The sequence below is a fragment of the Haliotis asinina genome, chromosome 14, assembly GCF_037392515.1.
Source record: "Haliotis asinina isolate JCU_RB_2024 chromosome 14, JCU_Hal_asi_v2, whole genome shotgun sequence".
Classification (NCBI taxonomy): Eukaryota; Metazoa; Mollusca; class Gastropoda; order Lepetellida; family Haliotidae; genus Haliotis; species Haliotis asinina.
The window spans coordinates 45,848,425-45,873,111 of record NC_090293.1 but is presented as its reverse complement, the minus strand read 5'-3'; the positions used below and the strand labels follow the sequence as shown (position 1 = coordinate 45,873,111).

General features: G+C 39.5%; 1 protein-coding gene across 1 annotated transcript; it reads right to left on the bottom strand.

The window, feature by feature from the left end:
- Positions 1–9,330: 9,330 nt before the first annotated feature.
- LOC137261281 (fibropellin-3-like) lies at positions 9,331–24,285 on the bottom strand. Its single transcript, XM_067799003.1, has 8 exons — positions 24,152–24,285; positions 18,302–18,380; positions 17,409–17,509; positions 16,870–16,945; positions 15,163–15,284; positions 12,411–12,530; positions 11,516–11,632; positions 9,331–9,832 (listed from the first exon to the last, which is right to left on the bottom strand). Exons 1-8 carry the CDS (start codon positions 24,183–24,185, stop codon positions 9,750–9,752), a joined length of 732 nt encoding a protein of 243 aa, XP_067655104.1. The 5' UTR covers positions 24,186–24,285; the 3' UTR covers positions 9,331–9,749.
- Between the last annotated feature and the right edge of the window lie 402 nt (positions 24,286–24,687).

Here is a 24,687-nt window from a genome sequence, read left to right as displayed (position 1 = left end):
CCTATATCCAATCACCAAGTGGTTGCTCATGGCGCTGACATATGTACATATTTACAAACAGGGGTTCTTATAGAGGTCGTAGTGCTTCTTGAACAGGAAAGTCTTTAAGTTAGTCTGGAAGCTGGCTATTGATTGGGATTCTTTGATGGACACATGTAGATTGTTCCAGTGGATAGCTGACAAAGTTGGGAAAACGTCGGTGTCCATATATCTTTAGACGTGCACTGGGGACGATGAGCAGTGACTGATTGGCTGATCTTAAAGTCCTTGTTGGAACGTAATTTCTGACAAGACTAGAGAGATATGATGAAGCTGCATTGTTAAGACAACTATATGTCATGCTTAGTATCTTATATTCTATCCTGGCTGAGATTAGCAACCAGTGCAGACGCTGGTGGGTTGGGATGATGGGGCTGTGCTTGGTGCTTCTGCAGATCAATCTGGCAGCTGCATTTTGGACTTTTTGCAATCTGGAGAGCAGGTCTTTGTTCATGTTCCCGAGCAAACTGTTACAGTAGTCCAAACGGGACAGCAAAATAGACCTAACAAGATGGTGGGTTGCATTAGTTGTTAATAGGTGGCGTATGTTGGCGATATTCCTTACATGATGATGACAGATTTTACATAAGTTACGTGTGGCTCCATAGAAAGTGTAGAATCTATCAAGACACCCAGGTTTTTTACTGTAGGACTCAGGGAGATCTGAGATTCACCTATCTTAAGTGAAGTAATATTTACACTCAGTTTAGCTGAGTTAAGCCATGAGAATGTCTGTTGTTATCGTTTAGTTCGAGTTTATTTGCAGTCGTGCATGCCTATAAACACTTCGACTTCTGCAACTTGTGAATTTGCATCTATAACACTGATTTTTCGTAGCAGTTGAGTATCATCAGCACAACAATGATGTAAGATGTTATGCCGGGTAATGAAGTCCCCAGGACTGCTTGTGTACGGTGTGAATAATATCGGTCCTAAGTCGGAACCTTGAGGGACACCACATGAAATGTTGCAGGTGTTAGATCTAATATTTTGGATTAGCACAAACTGAGATCGCTCTGATAGGTATGAAGAAAACCATCTTAGAACAGAGCCGCCAGGTCATCGGTGTCACGGCTTGGTTTCTTCAATAAAGGCTTCACTGTAGCTTGTTTCAGGCATTCTGGAACGTGCCAACCTGAGATTTATGATCTGTGTGATGACCGGAAGAAGAATGCCCACAAACTCTAGCATGAATCTGGCAGGGATGGGATCCATCACACAGAAGGTTGGTTTAGAAGCTACTGTCAGCTTCTTTACCTCTTCTTCACAAAAAACCTCAAATTTGTCAAGATGCAAATCTGACTTTAAAAAGTCACCCGGTAGGGACTCAGACAGATCACATTTCTCAAGATCAGAACGGATCTTTGCTATTTTCATCAACTCTTCCACTCTCGAAAATCCTTCAGAATCAAATTATTATAGAACACTCTAATTATACCGTATTATATCACATGATAATGCCGTTTTATAATGTATTTATGTAAAGCATGATGCTTAATATTTTAGGCTTTTTATTTTTGACCATTTCATTTTTATTCACTATTAACCCTATCGCAATGAATGTAAGATTATTGGTTTATCTAGCTCTATATAGGTGAACCAGATTCAAAGCGCTCAGTGCTCTATCAACAATAACCTTTGATTACACAAATGATTTGAACCTTGCGTGTGGGCTTCTGTTTATAGCTACCAAAACATTACAAACTGATTTGTACAATGTGACATGTTTGACACGAGTGGAGAAATTGGTTTTCCCTCTCAGCAATGATAACTTCCTCGTTGATACAATTCACATCGGATCGATACTTCTCATTGACATACGATACAGAATTTCCCAAATACCAACTCTCAAGTACACAAATCAAACACGACATAGCTGCATGAGGTAAATGATATATTAAGCCATAAATACCATTGTTTTTTAGATCAATTCTTAATCTTTGATCCTGTAATTGTGACCAAGAATATATTTACAATGGTAACGAAAGAAAACATCAGCTAGAGTTAGATAACTTTACAAGGTTTAAGTGATTGTGCGGGGTGAAGTAGACAGGTGTACATGTATTTGTACACACGTGTCCCCAACTATGTCTTGATTATTGATACTTATCTAAAACGATTTGACCCTATCCTTTGCACAATGCTTTTCGTGCTCCTTGCATAAGTCTGTGAAGTTGGGACGCGTGATGTTTTGCAAGCGCTATGTTTACACATGTTATGTATCTGTAACATCCGCTATTGCGCCACTTGTTCTGATGCGTCACTTGATCTCGTTGTTTGTTAACACAGGTACCCGACGCTTGACGACAAACAAAAAGCGGAGTCAGGCAACATGCAAGCATTTGTGCAAGTACCACAGGGTCATGACTAATTTCAAATAATTCAACCCGTGAACATCCGGCTTAGAATTGGTCCTCAATAACCCATGCTTGTCGTATGACACGTCATGCTGTTGATGGCTGGATTGTCTAGACAAGATCATGTACAGACTGTCGCTAGATAGCTGGAATATTGCTGAGTGCGGCGTAAAACTAAACTCACTCACATATTACAGCTTTAAACAACGAACATTTTGCCAGAATCTTAATGTTATGGGTTTTGGGTTTTTTTTTCATTTTCAGTACTGATTTTAAAATGTCCAAATAAAATCTGTCAAAGTGTGTCAGTTATGATAAATGTAACTGATTAAAACATATTTCCTAACATGGTAAGCACCATTTAATAAACGCATCGTATCCAAATTGTGTCGATCGATGCTCATGTTGTTGGTCACTGGTTTGTCTGGTCCAGGCTCGATTATTTACAGGCCGTGGCCATTTAGCTGGAATACTGCTAAAGCGGCATTAAACAACAATCAACAAAACTAATCGATAACGTTCTACGTGCCCTGAGCACCAGTCATAACTGGCGTTAACGCTTGAAATAGATGTGTACTGGTGATAAAAGCTTTAATCAGGAATCTAAGTAACTGTAAGGGAGAGATATATAAACTCGCATAGTGACTAGATTAAACTGAGTGACATTGTTTGTGTTTGGTTTTGTTTGTAGCAAGAGAAGTTTTACGCCCATCTTATCAGTGTTACTGTTATTCTACTTCTTGTCAACTTAAAGTGGGGGACGATTTTAAATATGCACAAGCCTTGGTCGTTTACTAGGAAAGCTTAATGCTACCACTTTTGTATCAGAAACTATTTTTTCAGTGCTCGTTGCTTCGATTGCTTCGTCACATCAATTATGTTTACATTGCTTCGATTATTATTTATTTTGTTTTAACTCTTTTTTTTCGTTGCACCGTTCATTTTCTTTACGTTTCTTTACTGTTGCTGCCAGTAGTTTCTCGTTATTTTCATTTTTTCAGTTACTTTAATTATTTTTTCCTTGCTTTGATTACTTTACTCATTGCTTAAGACATCAAGTACTTGAAATTTCAAGTTTTTAACTCGAAGTAACGAGTAAATTTGAAAGTAACGAAAAATACTCGAAAAATTAAGTTTTTGAAAGAAACTTGAAGCGCTGAGAAAATACTCGAAAAATTAAGTTTTTGAAAGAAATTCGAAGCAACAAGAAACTAACCCAAGCAACGAAAACGCAACTGTGCAGTACTGAATCTGCCTCGTGTTTGTTTATAGTTTAAAGTCGCAGTCAGCAACAGTTCAAGGTGAATACACAAAGCCTTTCAGAAAATGTTCAAATGTAGCACACATAGGTTATTTTTGGGATTACACTTTCCTCGTAAGAAGCGGTGACTAACTGTTTTGGGAATTAGTTTGACTGTACGGGTGAGGGTTCGAATCCCAGATGGGACTCAACCCCCAAAATGGTCTAGACCCTGTACTTTAGTAGGAAAGTGTAATCCCAAATATAGCGTATGTTGAATAGTTCAGCTGTATTGAGACGGTCTGTAAATACTTGATTCATGGGTAATCCAGTGATCAACAGCATAAGCATCGATGTACCCAAATGGGATACGATGACGTGACAACCAAGTCAGCGAACCTTATCACCCGATCTGTTTGTCTGTCGGTCGGTCGGCTGGATGGTCTGGAACAGCATAACATAAAACACAGTCAGGCCTTGAACATGGTCTTGAACAAATGACATTTTGGACATCGATCCCTACTCTCTGGACACAATTTCAAACAGTTTTGCGAGAACAAATATTGATTCTTGATCAGCAAGCAGATTAATCAACATTTACGTCACCAGCAACTGATACCTTATCTTCCTTCTTTCAAAATGCAAAATCATTCTGTCACCGAAATTCGTGACACATTTATTAGCAACCTTTCTACAGGGGTCTAGTCAACCCGCTGTCACAAGCAGGAGTGAATTAAGATAACACCAACGCTTACAGTACTGTCACGGGTTAGTAAATAAACTCAAATTATCAACCGAGCTGTTATTTGTGGATTGCGGTAGGGCTGGCTAAAATGATCGATTATCGAAAATATCTTCCATAGGATATATAGTATATGATTATGGTGATGAAATAATATCAAACATTAAACTTTGTGATTGCAAAATTTCATTTTATCACACAAATATACAAATTCAGCTCTTATTCTTGGTCTGCTTCTAAACCATGTGAACGACGCTGTTTTGTTAATAACTCATGTAAAAACATGTCGCCACTCACCTGTGATGTGAGATTTATTAATTTCTTTCAGTCAGTTTTTGTTTTTGTGCTCAAAGTCACGTCTATTAATTTCTTTCAGTCAGTTTTTGTCTTTTTGCTCAAAGTCACGTCTCCGATGTTTCTCGACAATTGATCTGTATCGATAGCGAACCCTAGACTGCGGACATTTTCTGTTCAACTGTTTCATGTATATGTCATTCAAGGTGTTTGCAAATGAAGCCGTTTCCGAAAGCTCAATCTCTTCAATCAACGTTTCAAAGAGTGTAGATATATCTCTAAGAACCATTTTCTGAAAGAATACATGTGTAGTTGCACCACGGTCTCATGGACAAGAGGGCCCGTGAAGGTCCCGGGGTAGAATAGGCCTTCAGCAACCCATGCTTGCCATAAAAGGCGACTATGCATGTCGTAAGAGGCGACTAACGGGATCGCGTGGTCAGGCTCGCTGGCTTGCTTGACACAGGTCATCGGTTCCCAGTTTTGCAGATCGATGCTCATGTTGTTGATCACTGGATTGTCTGGTCCAGACTCGATTATTTACAGACCGCTGGAATATTGCTGGGTGCGACGTAAAACTAAAATCACTCAATCAATCACTCACTCACTCATGGACAAGAGGGACGCCTTGTGGTGCAAGCGTTCAGCAGTAGCGCTACCCGGGTTTGATTCCCCTAGTGGATACAATGTGTGATGATTATTTCAGGTGTACCCCGTTGTGATATTGCTGGAATATTTCTATGAGCTGCGTAATACCACACATACTCACTCCCCTAAGCTGGACCAGGCAATCTAACGCCTTCAAAGTTTAATGTCATCCTGTACTGTATAACCACCTGAGAAAATCTCTCTACAGTCTCCCAATTGTGACAAGTCGAAAACAATAGTAGTGATTTCAGATAAACCGTCATTGCTTCGAGAACCCCTATGATCTATGCTTGCTTCCGTAAATGTCTACGCGCCTCACTACCTAAATTCGCATCACCAGTTAAACTTTGGCACTGATAAATGCTACTTCTAGCCTCCGAAGTTTTGTTAGACAGTGTAAAACCAGATGGAGAAGGAAATCCTAAGGGGCTCCGCCTACCAAATATGTTTTCTCTAACATATATGCCGTCAGAGATGGATAATTACAATGTAGATGATCATTTATTGAAGTTGCATAACAATTTAAGCGCACTTAAAATCAATTTAATGATGCTAATAAGTAATTCAACGCCACTCATTTCGTCGGTCCGTGTGGTAGAGCGTCTGCCTACAAATGTGAGTTGCAGTTCCAGACTTGCTCTGCTCTTTGAGCTTCGTCTTGAACGCATGTCTTTTCAACTGATTTCAAACACTGATTTCATTTGAATGGCAAACGATACACCTTAAAGTGATTTGTTCGTTCAGAGGTAGGAAAATTGCAGAAAGTGAAACCTGAGAAGAGGTCTTACTAACGAGAAGTACTCGTAAAACCTGTCCCTACAAAACAAGGAGATAGTAACTCCTGCGTAGGAGATATTAAATACTAAGTCCTACGTAGGAGTTATTAAGTCCTGAAATGATTGGGTTGTTTTTCAAATTTGTTTTCTCCATAATGTTACGTTTGAAGACCAGATATTTCATCGAAGACTAAAATCACATCATAATATCAGGAAAGAGCTGAATACCATGTTTTCCATTATTAACGATTTCTAAAAAAAAAGCCGAAGAATGAAAATAGAACCTTGCCTCAAACCAACCCTTTATTAATAGCGACCAAGGCTACTCTAGCCCCGGTACAAACAATATACGCTGTTTCCCTCACAGACTTCTGCATCCCACGTAATCCCCCATCCCCACCTTTTGTTATCATCACATTGTTAATCTTGCATAGATTCTACGCTCTGTGTATCACTGGCTTCAATGTTTATCCATGTAATCCATTGCTATCCCTTATTCGTTATCATCACTTGTTGATGTGTCTTCTGTAGATTATCCGTATTGCCTTATGTAAGGGAATGATGACTGCCTTTGTCAACTGCTCAGGAAAAAAGGTTGAATAAAACATACTTTTCTTGGACATGGGTTAATGAGGGTTTCAGAACATTTCAACATTTCGGCGAAAATATGATCTTGACCAGATGACTTACCATTCTTTGTATTGGTGATAGCATCAAGGAATTCTACATCAGTAATAGTCGATTGAAGAACCCACCGAACAGTTTATCAACATATCCCTCGAAGGCTACATAAAAGTGTGTATCTAAACTATTACATTACTATTACATTAGGATTCATTCAGATGGCTGGTTCAATGTTTAAATTACTAACATCTGTGCGAGGGAGACTTCTTAATTCCTTTCAAAATCTTGTTTGGTAAATATGTTTTGACGTTTTACTTATTTATTTATTTTCATTTCTCATATGATTGTACAACCGTATATTTTCATTACCTTTATTATTTCTAAATCTTCTCAAGTGTTTTCTCTCTTCTTGTTTAGCATTTTCACATTTGATATTACAAAAAATCTCTATGCCGTTGTTAAACTCTAATTCTAACTCTTCCCATCATAGATTCAACAGCATTTACAAACATGTCTATGCTCTCCGTAAACTTCAACTCTCTTAGTTCTATCATGTAACAAGGGTATGATGTTTTGTTGTCCACTTGTTGCATTCTGTGGTAAATTAGTTACAGGATCTGATGATGCTGGAGACTGAAAACAAAGGATTACAGGCATATACTTTAAATGGACCTCATAGTAGACAACTATGTCATTAGACAGATTAAATAAAGTGACACTAATGAAGGAGTCCTTGTACTGATATATAGGTGAAGCCTCCCTTTCTATCACCCGGAGTTCTATGTTAAACGTGTAAAAGAAACAGCACTCAATCTGTTTATTATCAAGTTATTACATAGTTGCCTTTCATTCACCGATACTGAGGTTCCTCGGGAAATGCTGCTTCGTCTAGCCCATGCTTGTTAAGTGTCTCTTATCGCGGTCGGGTGCTTTGAGTGTATTCGTGACGTTTGCAAGGAGAAGTGTTTCCGGGTGCAATCTAAATGAGGGTAACTTGACAAGAAGAAGTGTCTGGCTTATACGTGTATATGGTTTCGTCAGGTGTGAATCATGAAGATCTTGGTAATGTTATTTGTCAACTCACTGACTGACCTTGCACCCTGTACCGGTTAGACATTGTTTTATTTGTTTATTTGTAGTTGAATCTTTCACTCAACAATATTTTAGATATATGGAAGATGCCCTCTTGTCTGGTGGCCTGGAGGTAACGATGAATACAGAGCCTTTTGACAATGAATTGACATGTGTTTTCTCTGATACATTTCAAATGACATGTAAGGATCCGGGTTAGAATTGATCTTTAGTAACCCGTGCTTGTTATGTTGGACGACTACCGGAATATAGGGGTCAAACCCGCTGACGTGGTTGATATACGTCATCGAATCCCTCCTTCGGTAATTGATGCTCATGATGTTGATCACTGGATTGTCTGGCCAAGACTCGATTACATATAGACTGTCGCCATATAGCGTCGATAAAACGAAAAAGATAAAAAAAACCCATTTAAATCCTTTATTTGAAATTTATCACCTCTAATTTATATGTCCCTCTCCCTAAACCTGTAAGGACATTTTCATGTGTGTGCAAACTATAAACTTTGGTTGCATGGCAAACGATACGCCTTAAAGTGATTTGATTAGGTACTGATATCGAACGTTTGCTGTTGTTATCTACAGCCTATTCTCGAGAATCGACACGTGGGCGACAGATGTCAATGCAAGGGTGATGTCCGTGTCAAATGATTTAGAGTTGTCTATCAGACAAGTGTTACCCTTCAGAATACTGATCTCAGGTGAACATGAAGTTGTATTCACAAAGATAAACTCGTCACTAGATTTACTTTGTACCCCAAAATGTGTTTGACTATTGGACCTAATTTTGACAGTTCAACTTATCAGGTGATTCCCTTGTCTTATTTTTGTCAAACTATGATATTAGATAAACATATAGAAAAGTAAACCGACTTATATTACCCATTTATCCATAATCCTTCCAATTACAGACCCATCCACCCATCTTTGAAAGTGCATATTTTTTAAAGCAAGTTGAGAAATAGGGAGTTCTTAAAGTAGAGAGAGAGAGAGAGAGAGAGAGAGAGAGAGAGAGAGAGAGAGAGGAGGGGAGAGAAGAGATAGAGTGTGAGAGTGAGAGAAAGAGAGGGAGAGTATTGTGTTGAAGAGGTTTAGAATTGTGTTCATGCTTTCCATACTTTTTCTGAAATTTCTCAAGAATAGTTTATTTATTCATAGACACACTGAAAGAATATCAATCATAAAAATAGTAACGTCCCTAATTTTATTTTGTCCAGTATAGTAAGAACTTTGTTTTCACTTGGAGCTTGTTCAAAGCTTATTCTTGAAGCCAGTGGAACCATCGCAGATCTGTGTTCTTCTTGACCTCACATGTTTGGATAAGAGTCGCTGAAGCTCTGTAAAATACCTCCAAATGAGGTTGATATTTCTCATATGATTTGTAAACACAAATGTTACAGAACCTTTGTCCACAGGCTTATTGTACAGTCAGATATGTAAGTTGTGTAAATCATCACACGGGGGAAAAGTATACATTTCTGCAGAATACAGCATTTTCTTGGTAAACAGATGAACACTGTTGCATAACAATGACGTTTATTTCCAAAACCAGTTCAAATAATATAAGGCATACAATACAATCTAATCATTCAGTTTTTGTTCAAAAGGGTAGATAACATCCACTATTATTCAGTGACCTACATAATGGTCACGTCATCAGCTTCAGCCATCACAGAAATACTTCCGGGTACCCTTTAGGACAACCCGCCCCTGATTTATTGCATAATTTCAGATAATCACTGAACAACCATTAACAGCTGGATTACTCCAAGTGCGTTTCTCAAATCGATGTATAGAATATGTGTTTACAGATTTGTCACAAATACAAATAAAGATATCTATGAACAATCATAAACCAGAAGGTTTTGCACATAATGAAAATAGTGAAAGCATATGTTTTGTAAATTCAGAATTCAAGGCTCGGTTAGGCTTTGCTCTTTAGGTCAAGGTCGTCTTGATGATGTTGACAACAAGGAGAGTAGCCAGGAACGACGGCAGAGAGATTTCACTGGCTGCGGCCGCTGCAAAAATATTTAATAAATGTATACGGAACTAATACTCATTGCTCACTCGATGACATTTTTTATTATAGGATGTTTATATAACGAATTTATCCACTCAATTTTGTTGCTTTGTGTTTTTTCGATAATGCATGGTTTGACTACCGACCTCAATATTGTTTTAATGACTCTTAGTTTCCAGTTATTGATCACCCGACTGGGGTTGTGACAAATATTTGCAATTACAATTCGACAAAACCATAAGTATCGTGGGTTCGAATCATATATTGTGTTCAGTTGTTTTCCATAGATACATACTTACTAATAGCTAAAGAAGTCCTCCATTAACAGACGTAAAACCTTATGGTTACTATATTTTGATGGAAAGAGTAAATAAGCAAACTGATATCATAGGGTTATGTTTTAAAGGCATATTCTGCTGCTAGGGCAGTGTACTGGCATACAGTTTCTATTGCAATATATTGCGACATAGGTACTCGTATTGCGATATGTATTGCAACATATTGGGACATAGGTACCCGTATTGCAATATGTATTGCAATATATTGGGACATAGGTACTCGTATTGCAATATATTGCGACATAGGTACCCGTATTGCGATATGTATTGCAATATATTAAGACATAGGTACTCGTATTGCAATATATTGGGACATAGGTACCCGCATTGCGATATGTATTGCAATATATTAAGACATAGGTACCCGTATTGCAATATATTAGGACACAGGTACCCATTTTGCAATATATTGGGACATAGGTACCCGTATTGCGATATGTATTGCAACATATTAGGACATAGGTACCCGTATTGCAATATATTGGGACATAGGTACCCGTATTGCGACATATTAGGACACAGGTACCCGTATTGCAATATATTGGGACACAGGTACTCGTATTGCAATATATTGGGACATAGGTACCCGTTTTGCAATATATTCTGACATAGGTACCCGTATTGCGATATGTATTGCAACATATTAGGACATAGGTACCCGTATTGCAATATATTCTGACATAGGTACCCGTATTGCGATATGTATTGCAACATATTAGGACATAGGTACCCGTACTGCAATATATTCTGACATAGGTACCCGTATTGCGACATATTAGGACACAGGTACCCGTATTGTAATATATTGGGACATAGGTACCCGTATTGCAATATATTGGGACATAGGTACCCGTTTTGCGACATATTAGGACACAGGTACCCGTATTGCAATATATTGGGACATAGGTACCCGTTTTGCGATATGTATTGCAACTTTTTAGGATATAGGTACCCGTATTGCGATAAGTATTGCGATATATTGGGGACAGAGAGTAGCACTTATTGTGCATGTCAATACTATTTTCTACATTATAAGTAACTGAACATATATCTTATGGTTCTGATAACAGCAATCTCAAAATTAGGTTGTGTAGTCATGGATACTATTTCCTTTTTTACAGAATTTATAGTATTAATGTGTGCATTTTTGTCATTGAATAACGAAGGAAAACATCATTTGTGAATAAGAATATGAGTAGATTATAATTGAAACCCTAAAGATTATCACAAAAACTTCACATATGTTCTTTACGAAATATACCGGTTTTCAGAAAACATATTGCAATACGTATCGTTTAAAATATCGCGATATACCGGTAATATCGAGCAGTCCTACTGCTTACCATTCTGACATTGATCTCCCGTATGGTCAGCGTCACATACACACAGAGGCTTTGTTTGGTCCTTGTCGTCAGCCTTACATTTCCCGTGGTTACTGCAGGTGTGGCGTACGCAAGGACCTGGTACAGATGTAAACAAAGGTAGAATAATGAACAACAGTCAGCGTGGAATGTCCGTGATGACCACCTCCAGGACAATCGCCATCTAGAACATATCCGCCTACAATGACATTTCTATCCTTTGTTCCGTGCGATATTAACATTTTATCAAGGAAACCGTGTAACTGATCATGTTTGGTTGGTTAGCTGTTTAACGCCACAACGTTTTCACCCACATGTCATGCAATGCGCGTGTTTTACGCTTCACGCAGCAGTATTCCAGCTATATGGCGGCGGTCTGTAAATAATCGAGTCTGGACCATGGCCAGTGATCAACAGCATGAGCCAAGATACAATGGCATGAGTCAACCAAGTCATCGAACCTGACCACCTGTCTCCGTTAACCTATCTATCGACAAGTATGGGTCACTGATAAAATAGACATATTGGCAACGCAGTTTTTTTAAAATAAAAAACAAAACAAAGTAAACCTCGTTTGCCTTCGAACGACAATACCAAATAGCAGCAAAGATATTCATTATCATGTTTGATCTGGTTGGTAACGTTGTTTAACACTGTTCCAGCTATATCTAGATATAACAATAACTAAGTGATTGATTGGCTCTGTAAATAATTGAGTCTGGACAAAGTGACCCAGTTATCAACAACACGAGCATCGAGTCTCAAGCAAGATCCCAACTGTTACGACAAAATGGGATGCTGAAGACCAGAGCTAACCCGGGTCTTAAATGCTTGAAGTCAAACCATTTCATCTTCACTCTGCTTCCTTACTCCCTACCTTCATCACAGACACGCCCGCTGTATCCAGAAGCACAATCACAGGTGTAATTACTGCCACCTTCAGTTACGTCGCATTTCCCACCATTCTTGCAGGGTCGTGGCGAACAAACAGTTATTTCTGTAATAAACATTTCATTCATCATAACAAATACATACCAAACATGACATTAACTCAATAACACTTACAACGCGAGGGGAGGTAGTCCTAGTGCACTGGCTGAACCCCCTACTCAGAATCTATGTACCAAATGTGTCTAGTGTTTGACAAGAAATAATGTTCCCGAATGTATTTTGTTGATATAAATAAACACAACTAGGTATTAGCCTACATTAATAACATGTACTCTTATCACTAAATGCTGTTATTATCAATAGTGAGTGGAAACAACTAAACATTACCAAGATTTTGACAGATGTTAGTTTCTAATAATTGTGGCAAGATGAAGAACAAACTGGGAACACACTACAAATGAATGGGGGGCATGGCAGTACATGTTTTAACCACCGGATAACAGAGCGTATTTTTGTCCTTAATCAACATTAACATGAGTTAATGTTGTGATCAAACCCACCAAATTTCAGACGTCAAACCACATAATGCCATGAGCTGCAGGCAAATAACTGCATGATAAAATAAAAGCTAACGTTTGTTTGATTGTTTGATTGTTTGCTTCACTGAGCAGTATTCCAGATATATTGCTGCGGTCTGTAAATAACCGAGTTCAGAGAAGACAATCCAATGGCCAACAGCTTGAGCATCGATCTACTCAACTGGTGCGCATTACGATAATATGTCTAAAGCAAATCAGCGAGATTGACTACCCGATCCCGTTAGTCGTCTCTGAAGGCAATATTGACCCGAGCTCCAGATAAGGCGAGTATTTGCCTATTTCATTCAATAAAAATCACGTTTACTCAATTAATTACAAATCTGGTCGAACAAAAAACGCATAAGAATCACTTAGAACCCAATAGGTCTATAATACCTTGCGTACTTTACTCAGGTTACTCAATTGGCATGCATATGACAATTCGTTGAGGCGACCGAACTCTACAACAGCGTTGGCAAATGTTAAGCAATGCCTATGTATACATACACTATTATTGCCGTAGACACTGTCCGGAGTTTACTGTAGTAGTCACGTGACTTCCATGTTTGAGTGTTGAAAAATGGTTGCCAACTATTTGGCAATATAAGAACTGCTATACACTTAGGTCTGTTGAATAGACATTTATATTTATGAACTCAAAACTGTTAATTACCCAGCACGGGTGCGAAAAACTGAGTAAAGTACTCGATTCTTTAAACAAAACGCTAGTTACTCTTCAAAGATTGCAATTATCCATGCATTACCTGATATGGGAGTGAATACCAAACTGGTTGCAAAAGTATCTGGAGCTCTGTATTGAAGACCAGTATTTTATCCCGGATCTTCTGGGTTCAGGTTGTTGTGCATAACTATCTCCAAACGAATATCATACTAACATACACTTTCCAGTATGCTACAATTAGTTCGGCTCAAAGATTTCGACTCAGCATTCAACCACATAAATGTATCATGTTTCTAGCTAAAACAATGAAGAACCAGAAAGCATTTAATTTGGGGTCAAATTTCTCGTTATGCGAGTATGGCCAATGAAATTTAAACCTCATGCCTTCTGCGATGTTGTGCCATTATTCACAGATTCTTGTTAGGTATAATACCTGTCATATTTCAATGTGTCCTCAGAAATGGATGCATTTCCGGATTAATAATCTTATTTCCGGGACGGAATAACACATGTTTGATGACAGATTTGAGCAAAATGCAAATGACGAATATAGAAACATGCATTTCCGGTTTCATGGATTTCATTTGAAGATTTCCAGTTTCACATACTGAGACGCCGCAAGGACACAATGGCTTTGTTCGGCCATCAGAAGAACCTGACAAAGACCATTCTTTTCACCTCGATTTTCGTTTCAGTGCTTAGCGCCAATGGTGCTATGTATCAAGTAAGTGAGTTTAGTTTTACGCCGCACCCAGCAATATTCCAGCTATATGGCGGAGGTCTGTAAATAATCAAGTCCGCACCAGACAGTCCTGTGACCAACAACATGAGCATCGACCTACGCAATTGGGAACCGTTGACATGCGTCAGCCAAGTCAACGAGCCTGACCACCCGATCCCGTTAGTCGCGTCTTACAACAAGCATAGTCCCCTTTTATGATAAGCATGGGTTGATGAAGGCCTATTCTACATCGGGACCATCATGGGTGCTATGTATCAAACGTTATTCTACCGTTGTCACCTAAGCAGGATTTAGTCACCCGGATCAGGGTACAATTTATGCGGATGGCATTGAGACTGTCATCACCTGTCATGCCTAGGCTTCATATAACATACAAAAAGGAGAATAAATATTTTAAATTCTCTGCATGTATTGGGAAAAGGACGTAAATAACAGCTTTCACCTTAACTTACATCTCTTCCAGTTTATGTTTGTATAGTACCAGCTACTCGAAAGTACCACTTATCTTAGTTCGTTGTAACCGGATATTTAAGTATAAGAGTCAGCAGTGGTCACGAGAAGAAAAATAGATTGCTTTATCGGTCAATTGTTTAAAAGCGTGTTTTAAAAAACACAGTTTACTTACCAAAACTAAAGGAAACATGTGTCAAGTATGTGTCAAACATGAGTATTCCTACAGACAGGGTAAGTGTGATGCAGAGAGTAGTGCGTCATCGTACGATCATATGGCACTCACCGCAGGCTGCTTTACTTGAATTAGGGCTTGTAAGAAGAGTGGAAACTGAGACCCCATCGTTACATGTACTATTCGCTGGTACTGTCGTCTGATTGAGACATGTAACGTATGTCGTTAACGCCCTGAAACAATTTCATTTAAATTTCTAACTAATTGGACGACTGCCATGTTAAACATCAAGAAATACTTTTAGAACACTAGAAGGAACAAAAAATAACAAGTTGCTTGAAATGATGTCATTTACTGCTACATAATACCCTTCTGTAGGAGGATCTGAGGACCATCTCATCAGGTGGGTTTGCTCATATGAAAATCAGCTTCGGGGCTTTGAATGCATGGGACGAATGAGCGAAGCATTCTTAAAATATTTATTTTTGTTATCTCTCAGACGATTTCTTATGTAGTGGACATGTCGTTTATTAGCAGTGTACATGTAGCAATGGAACAATGCCGTTCCTAGAGCCAATGGCTATGATATCCTCGTGCAACTCATCAATTTGTTTGTAACATATATGTGTGTCTATGTGTCACAGGTTGCATTGTTTATATTGCACAACACCCATCACAAATGAATACTTTTGTCCCTAACAGCTTGCCGTAGTGTTGCGCTGTCTGCCAGCGGGTGCATCCGGGGCTCTGGCACATGCTGCTCCTGCAGTGTGTGCACCGAGGTGCTATAAAAGCTGCATGTGCCATGTGCCTGGCACACACCATGCTGGCAGTGACAGCTCAAATACGTCGGGTAATTTCACTAATTACAAGTATGCAAGTTTCTTTGCATTGCTTATTTTAAAACAGTTTCTTGTTGGCGTGTATTTAGATAACTGTATTCAACGATAGGTTAGAAACCATTAGTATTCATAATTACTTATATCTAATAATGGTTTAGTGATAGGTAATTTAGACCCGTGAAGGTCCCGGGGTAGAATAGGCCTTCAGCAACCCATGCTTGCCATAAAAGGCGACTCAGCTTGTCGTAAGAGGCGACTAACGGGATCGGGTGGTCAGACTCGCTGACTTGGTTGACACATGTTATCGGTTCCCAAATTGCGCAGATCGATGCTCATGTTGTTGATCACTGGATTGTCTGGTCCAGACTCGATTATTTACAGACCTCCGCCATATAGCTGGAATATTGCGGAGTGCGGCGTAAAACAAAACTCACTCACTCACTAATAGGTAATTTTTTTACAATTGTTTTCATATTTCATGTAAATGTCTCAATAGTTTATAAATTGTCACTAATGGTGGACACACACCATACTGGCAGTGACAGCTCAATTACTTCGGGTAATTTCACTAATTACAGATATGTTTATGGCGCATGTTTGGCAAGTGACGGTAAATAAAGGCATCAAACACCAGCCCAGTGGTCCGGTTATAGAAAACCTGCGACATATGTAAGTGTGTGTGTCTAAATACAAACATATATACACACGTACACATAGATATGTTGCATAGGGGATAAATATCTTCAAAAACTGTTATGATGAATTGCACGAGGATCATCGCCACTGGCCCAAGGAACGTCATTGTTGACATGGTAGACGGCTGGCGGTGATTGGCATGGGATCTTCAATTTTGTAAGACATATGTTTTTCATATAAATGAAAATGTATGACACAATGCACCTACTTGTAACAATTATGATATCCGAAAACTAACATACACATCTGTTTCCAATATTGACCTGTTCAATAACCTTACGTGCACTTGTCTGTATGTGTTCCGTTTGTTCCCCAAAAGTCCTTTTGGCATCTGCATCCTTGGGGCAAACTGGGCGCTGAAAGTAACGTGTTTGATTTTAGCGCTGCAGTTCTTTGATAATGATTAAATTATGTAAAACACGATGACATGACCGATCAAATCCAGTGATTGATATTCTGTGCGTGTCCCACGTCATCGGCCTTACGATAACGTGCATAATAATACATTATCACATTCACGCTGTGATGACGGGAGTGAGTTTAGTTTTACGCCGCACTCAGCACTATTCCAGCTTTATGGCGGAGGTCTGTAAATAATCGAGCCTGGACTCGACAATCCAGTGATCAACAACATGAGCATCGATCTGAGCAATTGGGAACCGATGACGTGTGTCAACCAAGTCAGCGAGCCTGATTCCGTTAGCCGCCTCTTGCGACAAGCATAGTCGCTTTTCTGGCAGTGATGACGGGACGATGAAGACAAAAGTTGATTTATCAAACATTAAAATTATAAAGGTTTCTGTTATAATTCCTGCTTACTGCAATTAGCATTTTTTATCTTCAAGGCCACTTCATCTGAGAGAGCACATGGCGTTGTGATTGTAGCGTTGTCAAGGCAACTCAGGTAGGTCTTCAGGGAACTGAAAACAAGACACATATTGATATATTCCAAAAAAGAAACCTTTTTTGTCAAAAAAGAAATGTTTAGAGAAATCGACTCTTGCTGATTAATAGTACCATTTATACTGTGGTTGTTTCCATTGTCCTTTTTTGTTTGAGAAAATGTTAAGACTATATTTTTTGTCGGTGAGTGAGTTAGTTAGTTTAGCTTTGCGCCGACTCGGCAATATTCCCGCTAAGTAGCGGCGGTCTGGACCAGACAATCCAGTGATCAACAACATGAGCATCGATCTACACAACTGGGGTACGATGACATGTGTCAATCAAGTCATCGGGCCTGACCACCCGATCCTGTAAGTCGCCTCTGACGACAAGCATAGGTTACTGAAGACCATTTGTAATCAAATCCTCACGGGGGTATATTTTATTGCCTTAATACATACGCTCTTTAAGAACATTTTGTTCCTTGCAACTACTAATGACGGGTATCCTCTCTGTATTCCATAACATATATTCCATATATGGTGATCTGCCTTCTGTTGTTATCGATCTGCTTTTGTAATGTACATGTATGTCCCAATAGTGATATTAGTTTCAACTTTCCACATTAGTTTAATTCTGGTTGTTTCGTTGTCCTTTGTCGACAGTGTTATATAATATACATATGGTCCTTTATAGTGTTAACTGCTCTCGTCACGATATGGCTGCAATATTGCCGAGGTGACGTTAAAGATTAACTCACTCACTCGATGCATTCATTTGATGCGATCCTTTATTTAACGTAAGCGAAATGGATGATGTTATGTACTTACGAGCAATCGGTATCATTTGTCCCATTGTAATTAGAAGTACAGGTAGCACACGGATCAGTCGCCTCAATACTGTTGAACACTACAGGGAAATATATAAATGAAACAGACAGAACGCTTTCCATAAAGCCATTTCTGCTTATACATTATAAGATGTTCACTAGTCACAAGGGGGCCATGGGCTCATGTACCCTCGAGGTTTGTTTATGTTCCCCGAGCCCGCATTAGTGTGGTGAAGGGCGAGGGGAACATAAACAAACCTCGAGGGTACATGAGCTCATGGAACCCGAGGGACCAGTGAACAACGTATTTATCTTACCGAACACCCGAGTTTTAATTTTGAACTGTTTGAAGCACTTCTGTTGAAGGCGAGGCGAATCGCCATTTTGCAGACGACACACGGTAAACAGAGTTAGAGTTATCTCCCTTCCATTGATTTTCAATCTCAAAACATCGACAATTTCCGTGCTTCACGCGTGATTTCAATGTTATTCGAGACAAAGAAGTTCTACATTGAACCAGAAGAGTTCGTAATTCCCAGCGGTGTACATTGAAAACAATACATCGCCTGTAAGAGGGGTACATTGAAAATAATGGGATAGCGATTAGCCTGCCAGAAAGCGACATTCATGGGTGAGGTAAGTTAATAATATACAATTAAAGCAAAAACGTGTGCTAATGAATCACTATGAAGTAAGACATCAGGTGTCATCGAAATGTGAGCGTATTCTCATCGTTGATCCCCTCTATTGGCTGCATCCGTCACAAATACATGAAAAGGCAAATTTAGTGTTTACGTCAAGCACAAGAGCATAATATGCGTGTCAAAATAGAGAATACATTCGGATCAGCATTCTCTTGCTGGTGCATCATGCTTGGAACAGTATCGCGTTTAGAACTGCCCTAAAAGGGCCATATAATAGTAATTAAAGGTTGTGATTTACAGATTTGCCATAAATAACATGACTTTTCATGGCTTACCAGTACTTCTTCGCATTCTCTCGTGTTCTCATCGAAAGAAGTTTGGGAACACCTGTTATTTTGATAGTGTTCATGTAATGATGAATAGTAGCGCCCAAATATTACACTAAAGCTGTCATCCTGAACAATGTCAGGTAGGTAATGTCTGAAGCATTCACACATGCAGCTGGACGGTTGATGACACGTTTTGCCGAATATCAAAGGACCCGAAATATGCCAAAGTTGCTCATTGTTGAGATCATAGTCCTTAGCCTGGACGGCAACAGAGAACACAAGTGCGAACATGCACGTGCATCACATGAGTGAGTGAGTTTAGTTTTACGTCGCACTTAGCAATATTCCAGCTATATGGCGACGGTCTGTAAATAATCTAGTCTGGACCAGACAATCCAGTGATCAACAACATGAGCATCGATCTGCGCAATGGGGAACCGATGACATGTGTCAACCAAGTCAGCTAGTCTGACCACTCGATCCCGTTAGTCGCCTCTTACGACAAGCATAGTCACCTTTTATGGCAAGCATGGGTTGCTGAAGGCCTATTCTACCCCGGGAACTTCACGGGTCCCGTGCATCACATGATCCTAGTGAGGCAATTGTGTGAGTGGGTGAAAGACGTTTTGCATTTTGCATCACGCCTAATGATGATTTTGTCCATGCATAATGCTCCAACCATTGAGTGAATTTGATCGAGCCACTGGGTGGCTTCGGGATGGCGCTTCTATTTGTGAGGAGGCTGGGCGTTCCGGAAGGTCCCGTTCAACTCCACATGCTGATGAAGTTATGTCGTTGCGGCAGCTTCACAGCAAAAGCTCTTCTCCTGTAGTTGAGGAATGGCTCTAATGTCAACGTCAGTACCCAGAAGCTTTTACATGAAGCTGGCATGCAATACAGACGTCCAGCAGCCAGACGACCTCACGTCCTCTTTACAGAACAGCACAGGAAGCATTGAATCGTCAACAGTGGTCAAGAGTGCTGTTTTCCGATGAGTCAGAATACAACTGGAAGTTTCATGACGGTCGTGCAAGAGTGTTCAGAAGTTCAGAGAACGCTCTCACCATGTGAACGTCAGTAAACGTGAACGATTTGGTGGAGAATGAGTCATGGCGTGGAGTGCCTTCAGGACTCCTCACCTGACTGGTTTGCAGTACAGACACTAGATTCTTGGTCCACTTGTCATTACGTCACTCAGCGTCAGTGGCCCGCAAGCGGTGTTCAATGTGAATATTATATTTCATAATTAGTTTTACATTTTTGACATAATGCACTAACAACTGAAGCCATATGAAGTTATAATAAAGCCAATCACCATGATTTAAGCAAGTGGCTGACAAGGCCTAAAAATGTCAAAAGAAAAGTGAAAATCATCCTTTTCATGGAATGAAAGGAATCAAGATTTGAAGAAATTGCCAAAATGGACCATTAACAAAAATCATAATAGGTTATAAGGTCGATTGGATAATGTGCCATCCATCATTTGATTTTAGATATTTACAAGGCGCCATAAAAAGTAGTTACACATTGAAAGATTCACCTCAATTTCTGAAAACAAGATCTTACAGTAATTTGGAGTTAATCCAAAGTATCCAGACAATCTTAGATGAGATTATTTTTAGTAATTATAGACTATTGATGGGTCAATACCCTCGAAAAAGCAATATCGCTTTTCGGGGTCCATAAAAAACAGATATTGACTCACATATCTGTAATTGCTTTGTTGTGTGATTACCGAAAAAAGCTTCCAGAAACAAAAAAAACTTGTTTATTTATTCAGGAAAACTAATTTTATTTTCACTACAAAAGAATAACGTTATGTCAACAATATTGTGACAGACAAACAGTAAAATGACGTCATAGCTTGACGTCATAGCATCTGTGATGGTAACCCAAGTCCGTGTTGGTTTTGGTCAGACCTGGACTGGAACCAGCATGCTTTCCTCTCGAAGTTCAGGTGATAAAACAAGTAGCCGGAGAGACATTTTCTATTGTAACGCGAGCTGTCGATGAATGGTTCAAAAGAAAAACTGCTGGCTAAAACAAAACTCGACTGAAAATGCGAACAGTAAACCAAACACAGAGGAAGACGATCGTCTATCTGGGCCTTGTCCAACAAAGGCATTTCTCCAGTACAAATAATGCTATTATCTGGACTTCTAAGATGCTTCGGTGAAAGATCACAGATGCCGACAGTACGTTGTCACATGATAATTTGCACTTTTTCTGTTACGTCACAACGTGGTGGCGTCACTGCGCTATTCTAGACTGCGCCCTCGTAATCGACCACTTGGCATTATAAAGGTCACAATATAACCGACGTCACGATGCATGGCAGTTGTCATCGTCATTGCGCTCCGTTTCTAGGTTTGCAGTTGCTTCAACAAGCTAACATCACTTGTGGAAACATTGCGTTTTTGTTTTCTGACAGATAAAGTGTCTCAGTTCGACTCACTGTTTCACAGCAAATCGGTAATATTCGCAAAGTTTATATTCCCACAATGCCATTGTGGAAAGTTGCAGGACTGGTCACGTTCATCTAGATGTACTGATCTAAACTTACGTTGGAAGCAGAAATGCTGCGCCCCATATGGTTTACGTTAATTACAGATGTAATTAAAATAAATTAGAGAAGATATTGATTCCGACCATAAACCATCATCAAAATGTATATCATTTGTTTTTTCTGGTAGCGTTCGTCTTGACGTGGGGCGGTGGGGTAGTCTAGTGGTTAAAGCGTTCGCTCGTCACGCCCAACACCCTGGTTCGATTCCTCACATGGGTGCAATGTGTGAGACCCATTTTCTGGTGTCCCCCGCCGTGATATCGTTGGAATATTGCTAAAAGCGGCGTAAAACCAAACTCACTCACTCCCTCGTCTTGACGTACACATCAACAGAACGGCGTAACAGTTACGTCTTACCGAGGTCACCGACACCATCGTCTGTTTTCTGCCTTACATTAATCGTAATTATCCTTAGAGAGTAAATCTGGCATCTTAGAATTCAGTATTACAGTTCGCTCTAGCACCATGTATAGTGTAGTACAACACACTTTCGCTCTTATAACGTCAATTCGGATGCATGTATCCTAGTGCTTTAATAATAATCGTTTCGGGCGAAAGTGTGCTTTATTACATTACACATGGTGGTAGACCGAACAGTATTTCTTAAGTAAAAATCCAGTCCTCTCAAGAATCGCTGGTGACTAGCATCAACATCGGGTTTTGGGGATCACATACGTTCCTAACAAGTAGGACATAGACACAATTTGCAAACAAGATAACGCTTATATCACTTCCTCCACGCCCTAGAACACTCATGATAATGACATGGTTAGGGAGGAATCATGATAATGCGTTTGGTCCTATAAACGTCGGTATATTTACCATTTATAGAGGGACAGAAGGGTAGCCTAGTGGATAAAGCTTTAGCTCGTCCCACCGAAGACCAGGGTTTGATTCCGCATATGGGTACACTGTATGAAGTCATTTACTCGAGTCACCTGCTGAGGGAATATTGCCAAGGCGCTCTCTCTCTCTCTCTCTCTCTCTCTCTCTCTCTCTCTCTCTGTGTGTGTCTCTGTCTGTCTCTGTCACTGTCTCTCTCTGTCTCTGTGTCTCTGTCTCTGTCTCTCTGTCTCTCTCTCTGTCTCTCTCTGTGTGTGTCTCTGTCTGTCTTTGTCACTGTCTCTGTCTGTCTCTGTCTCTCTGTCTCTCTGTCTCTCTGTCTCTCTGTCTCTGTCTCTCTCTCTGTCACTGTCTCTGTCTGTCTCTGTCTCTGTGTCTCTGTCCCTGTCTCTGTCTCTCTGTCTCTCTGTCTGTCTCTGTGTCTCTGTCTCTGTCTCTGTGTCTCTCTCTGTCTCTGTCTCTGTCTCTCTGTCTCTGTCTCTGTCTCTGTGTCTCTGTCTCTGTCTCTCTGTCTCTCTGTCTCTCTCTCTCTCTCAAAAAAAAAAAAATCAAATTTCATTCCGGATACGTCAACCGCCCTTATTCGTTAGTACTTAGCATATATCTATGCGTCTCCCAGGCATGTCAAGTTAAGCTGTTCAGCTTCTGAGACGATGTGACGAAACATAATGACATCTTTACACTCGCACTGTTGATGTCGAGCATTGCTGATCCATTTTGACGTGAACAATCCTGGTTATTTCAGGTGTCTTTGCGTATGACGTAGCTACTGGTGGGGCAGGATGCGCCCACTTATTCACGAACGCGCGTTATCATCACAATTTCAATAGTGATCATCTTCATGGTAGGCTCGGAATTATACAATCGATTCTGTTTATTGATGACTATGGAAGGTTTTAGTCGCTTTTATTTGAAAGTGTCAGTTTTCATGTATCAAAAGCAAAAACATAGTTTGTAACTTTTAGAATTTTTTTTCATAACTGCAATTGAAACACAACAAAGTTAACTTGTTTATCTTAATGCCCATCATATGGCTGGAATATTGCTGAAAGAGGCGTTCACCACCAAACTAAACTAAATCTTAATTATTTTACACAATTCTATGTACCGTTACGTAGGTATATATTTCTGGGTGAAAATTGACAAAATGGTTACGTGTGAATTATAGAAGCGTTTGCGCGAAATTTTATTGACAAAGAATTACCAACTCAAACGCTATTATTCATTATTCGAAGTCAGTATTTGGAAGTTCATCCTTCAATCATGTAGAATTTATCAGTAAGTCTTGATACTTTTTTCTAAAATATATTACTTCGGTCGTATCAACACTTGCGACACGGTATGAATAAAACGATACATGTTAAATAATTAGAGAAATACAATGAAATGGAAAGTTTAAGTTTAATAGTATCAAAATAATGATGTAATAAAATGAAACATGGAAAATACATTACATTGCAACGACTTACATAAAAGCAGTGAGGGAATCGCCAACGTCCACATCCTGCTAACAAAGCGGCGTTATCTGGTCTGACCTCGCCGCAACACACCCTCTCTACCTGATTACCTGCAGCCTTCGTAGTATTGGTTTCCATGGAGTTACCTGTTGTTGGCAACACAGGTATGAAGTATGCAGATAGAAACTATGTCCTGAACAAACCGATGTTACAACACCATGAGGTGTCTCCTTGTACTATCAGACACGTTATTTAACTCTTGCACAATCGCACATGAATGTAATTGTGCACAATCGCACATGATACTAATCTTTTTCTCATCTCCACTTGTCAATAAATTCATGCACAATCACAACTGAGACTAAATTCATGCACGTTCTTAAAAAGTGTACAATCACACGTGATACCAAACATTTGTACAATCACACGTGATACCAAACATTTGTACAATCACACGTGATACCAAACATTTGTACAATCACACGTGATACCAAACATTTGTACAATCACACGTGATGCTGAAGTCTTGTATAATAATGCTAATGATG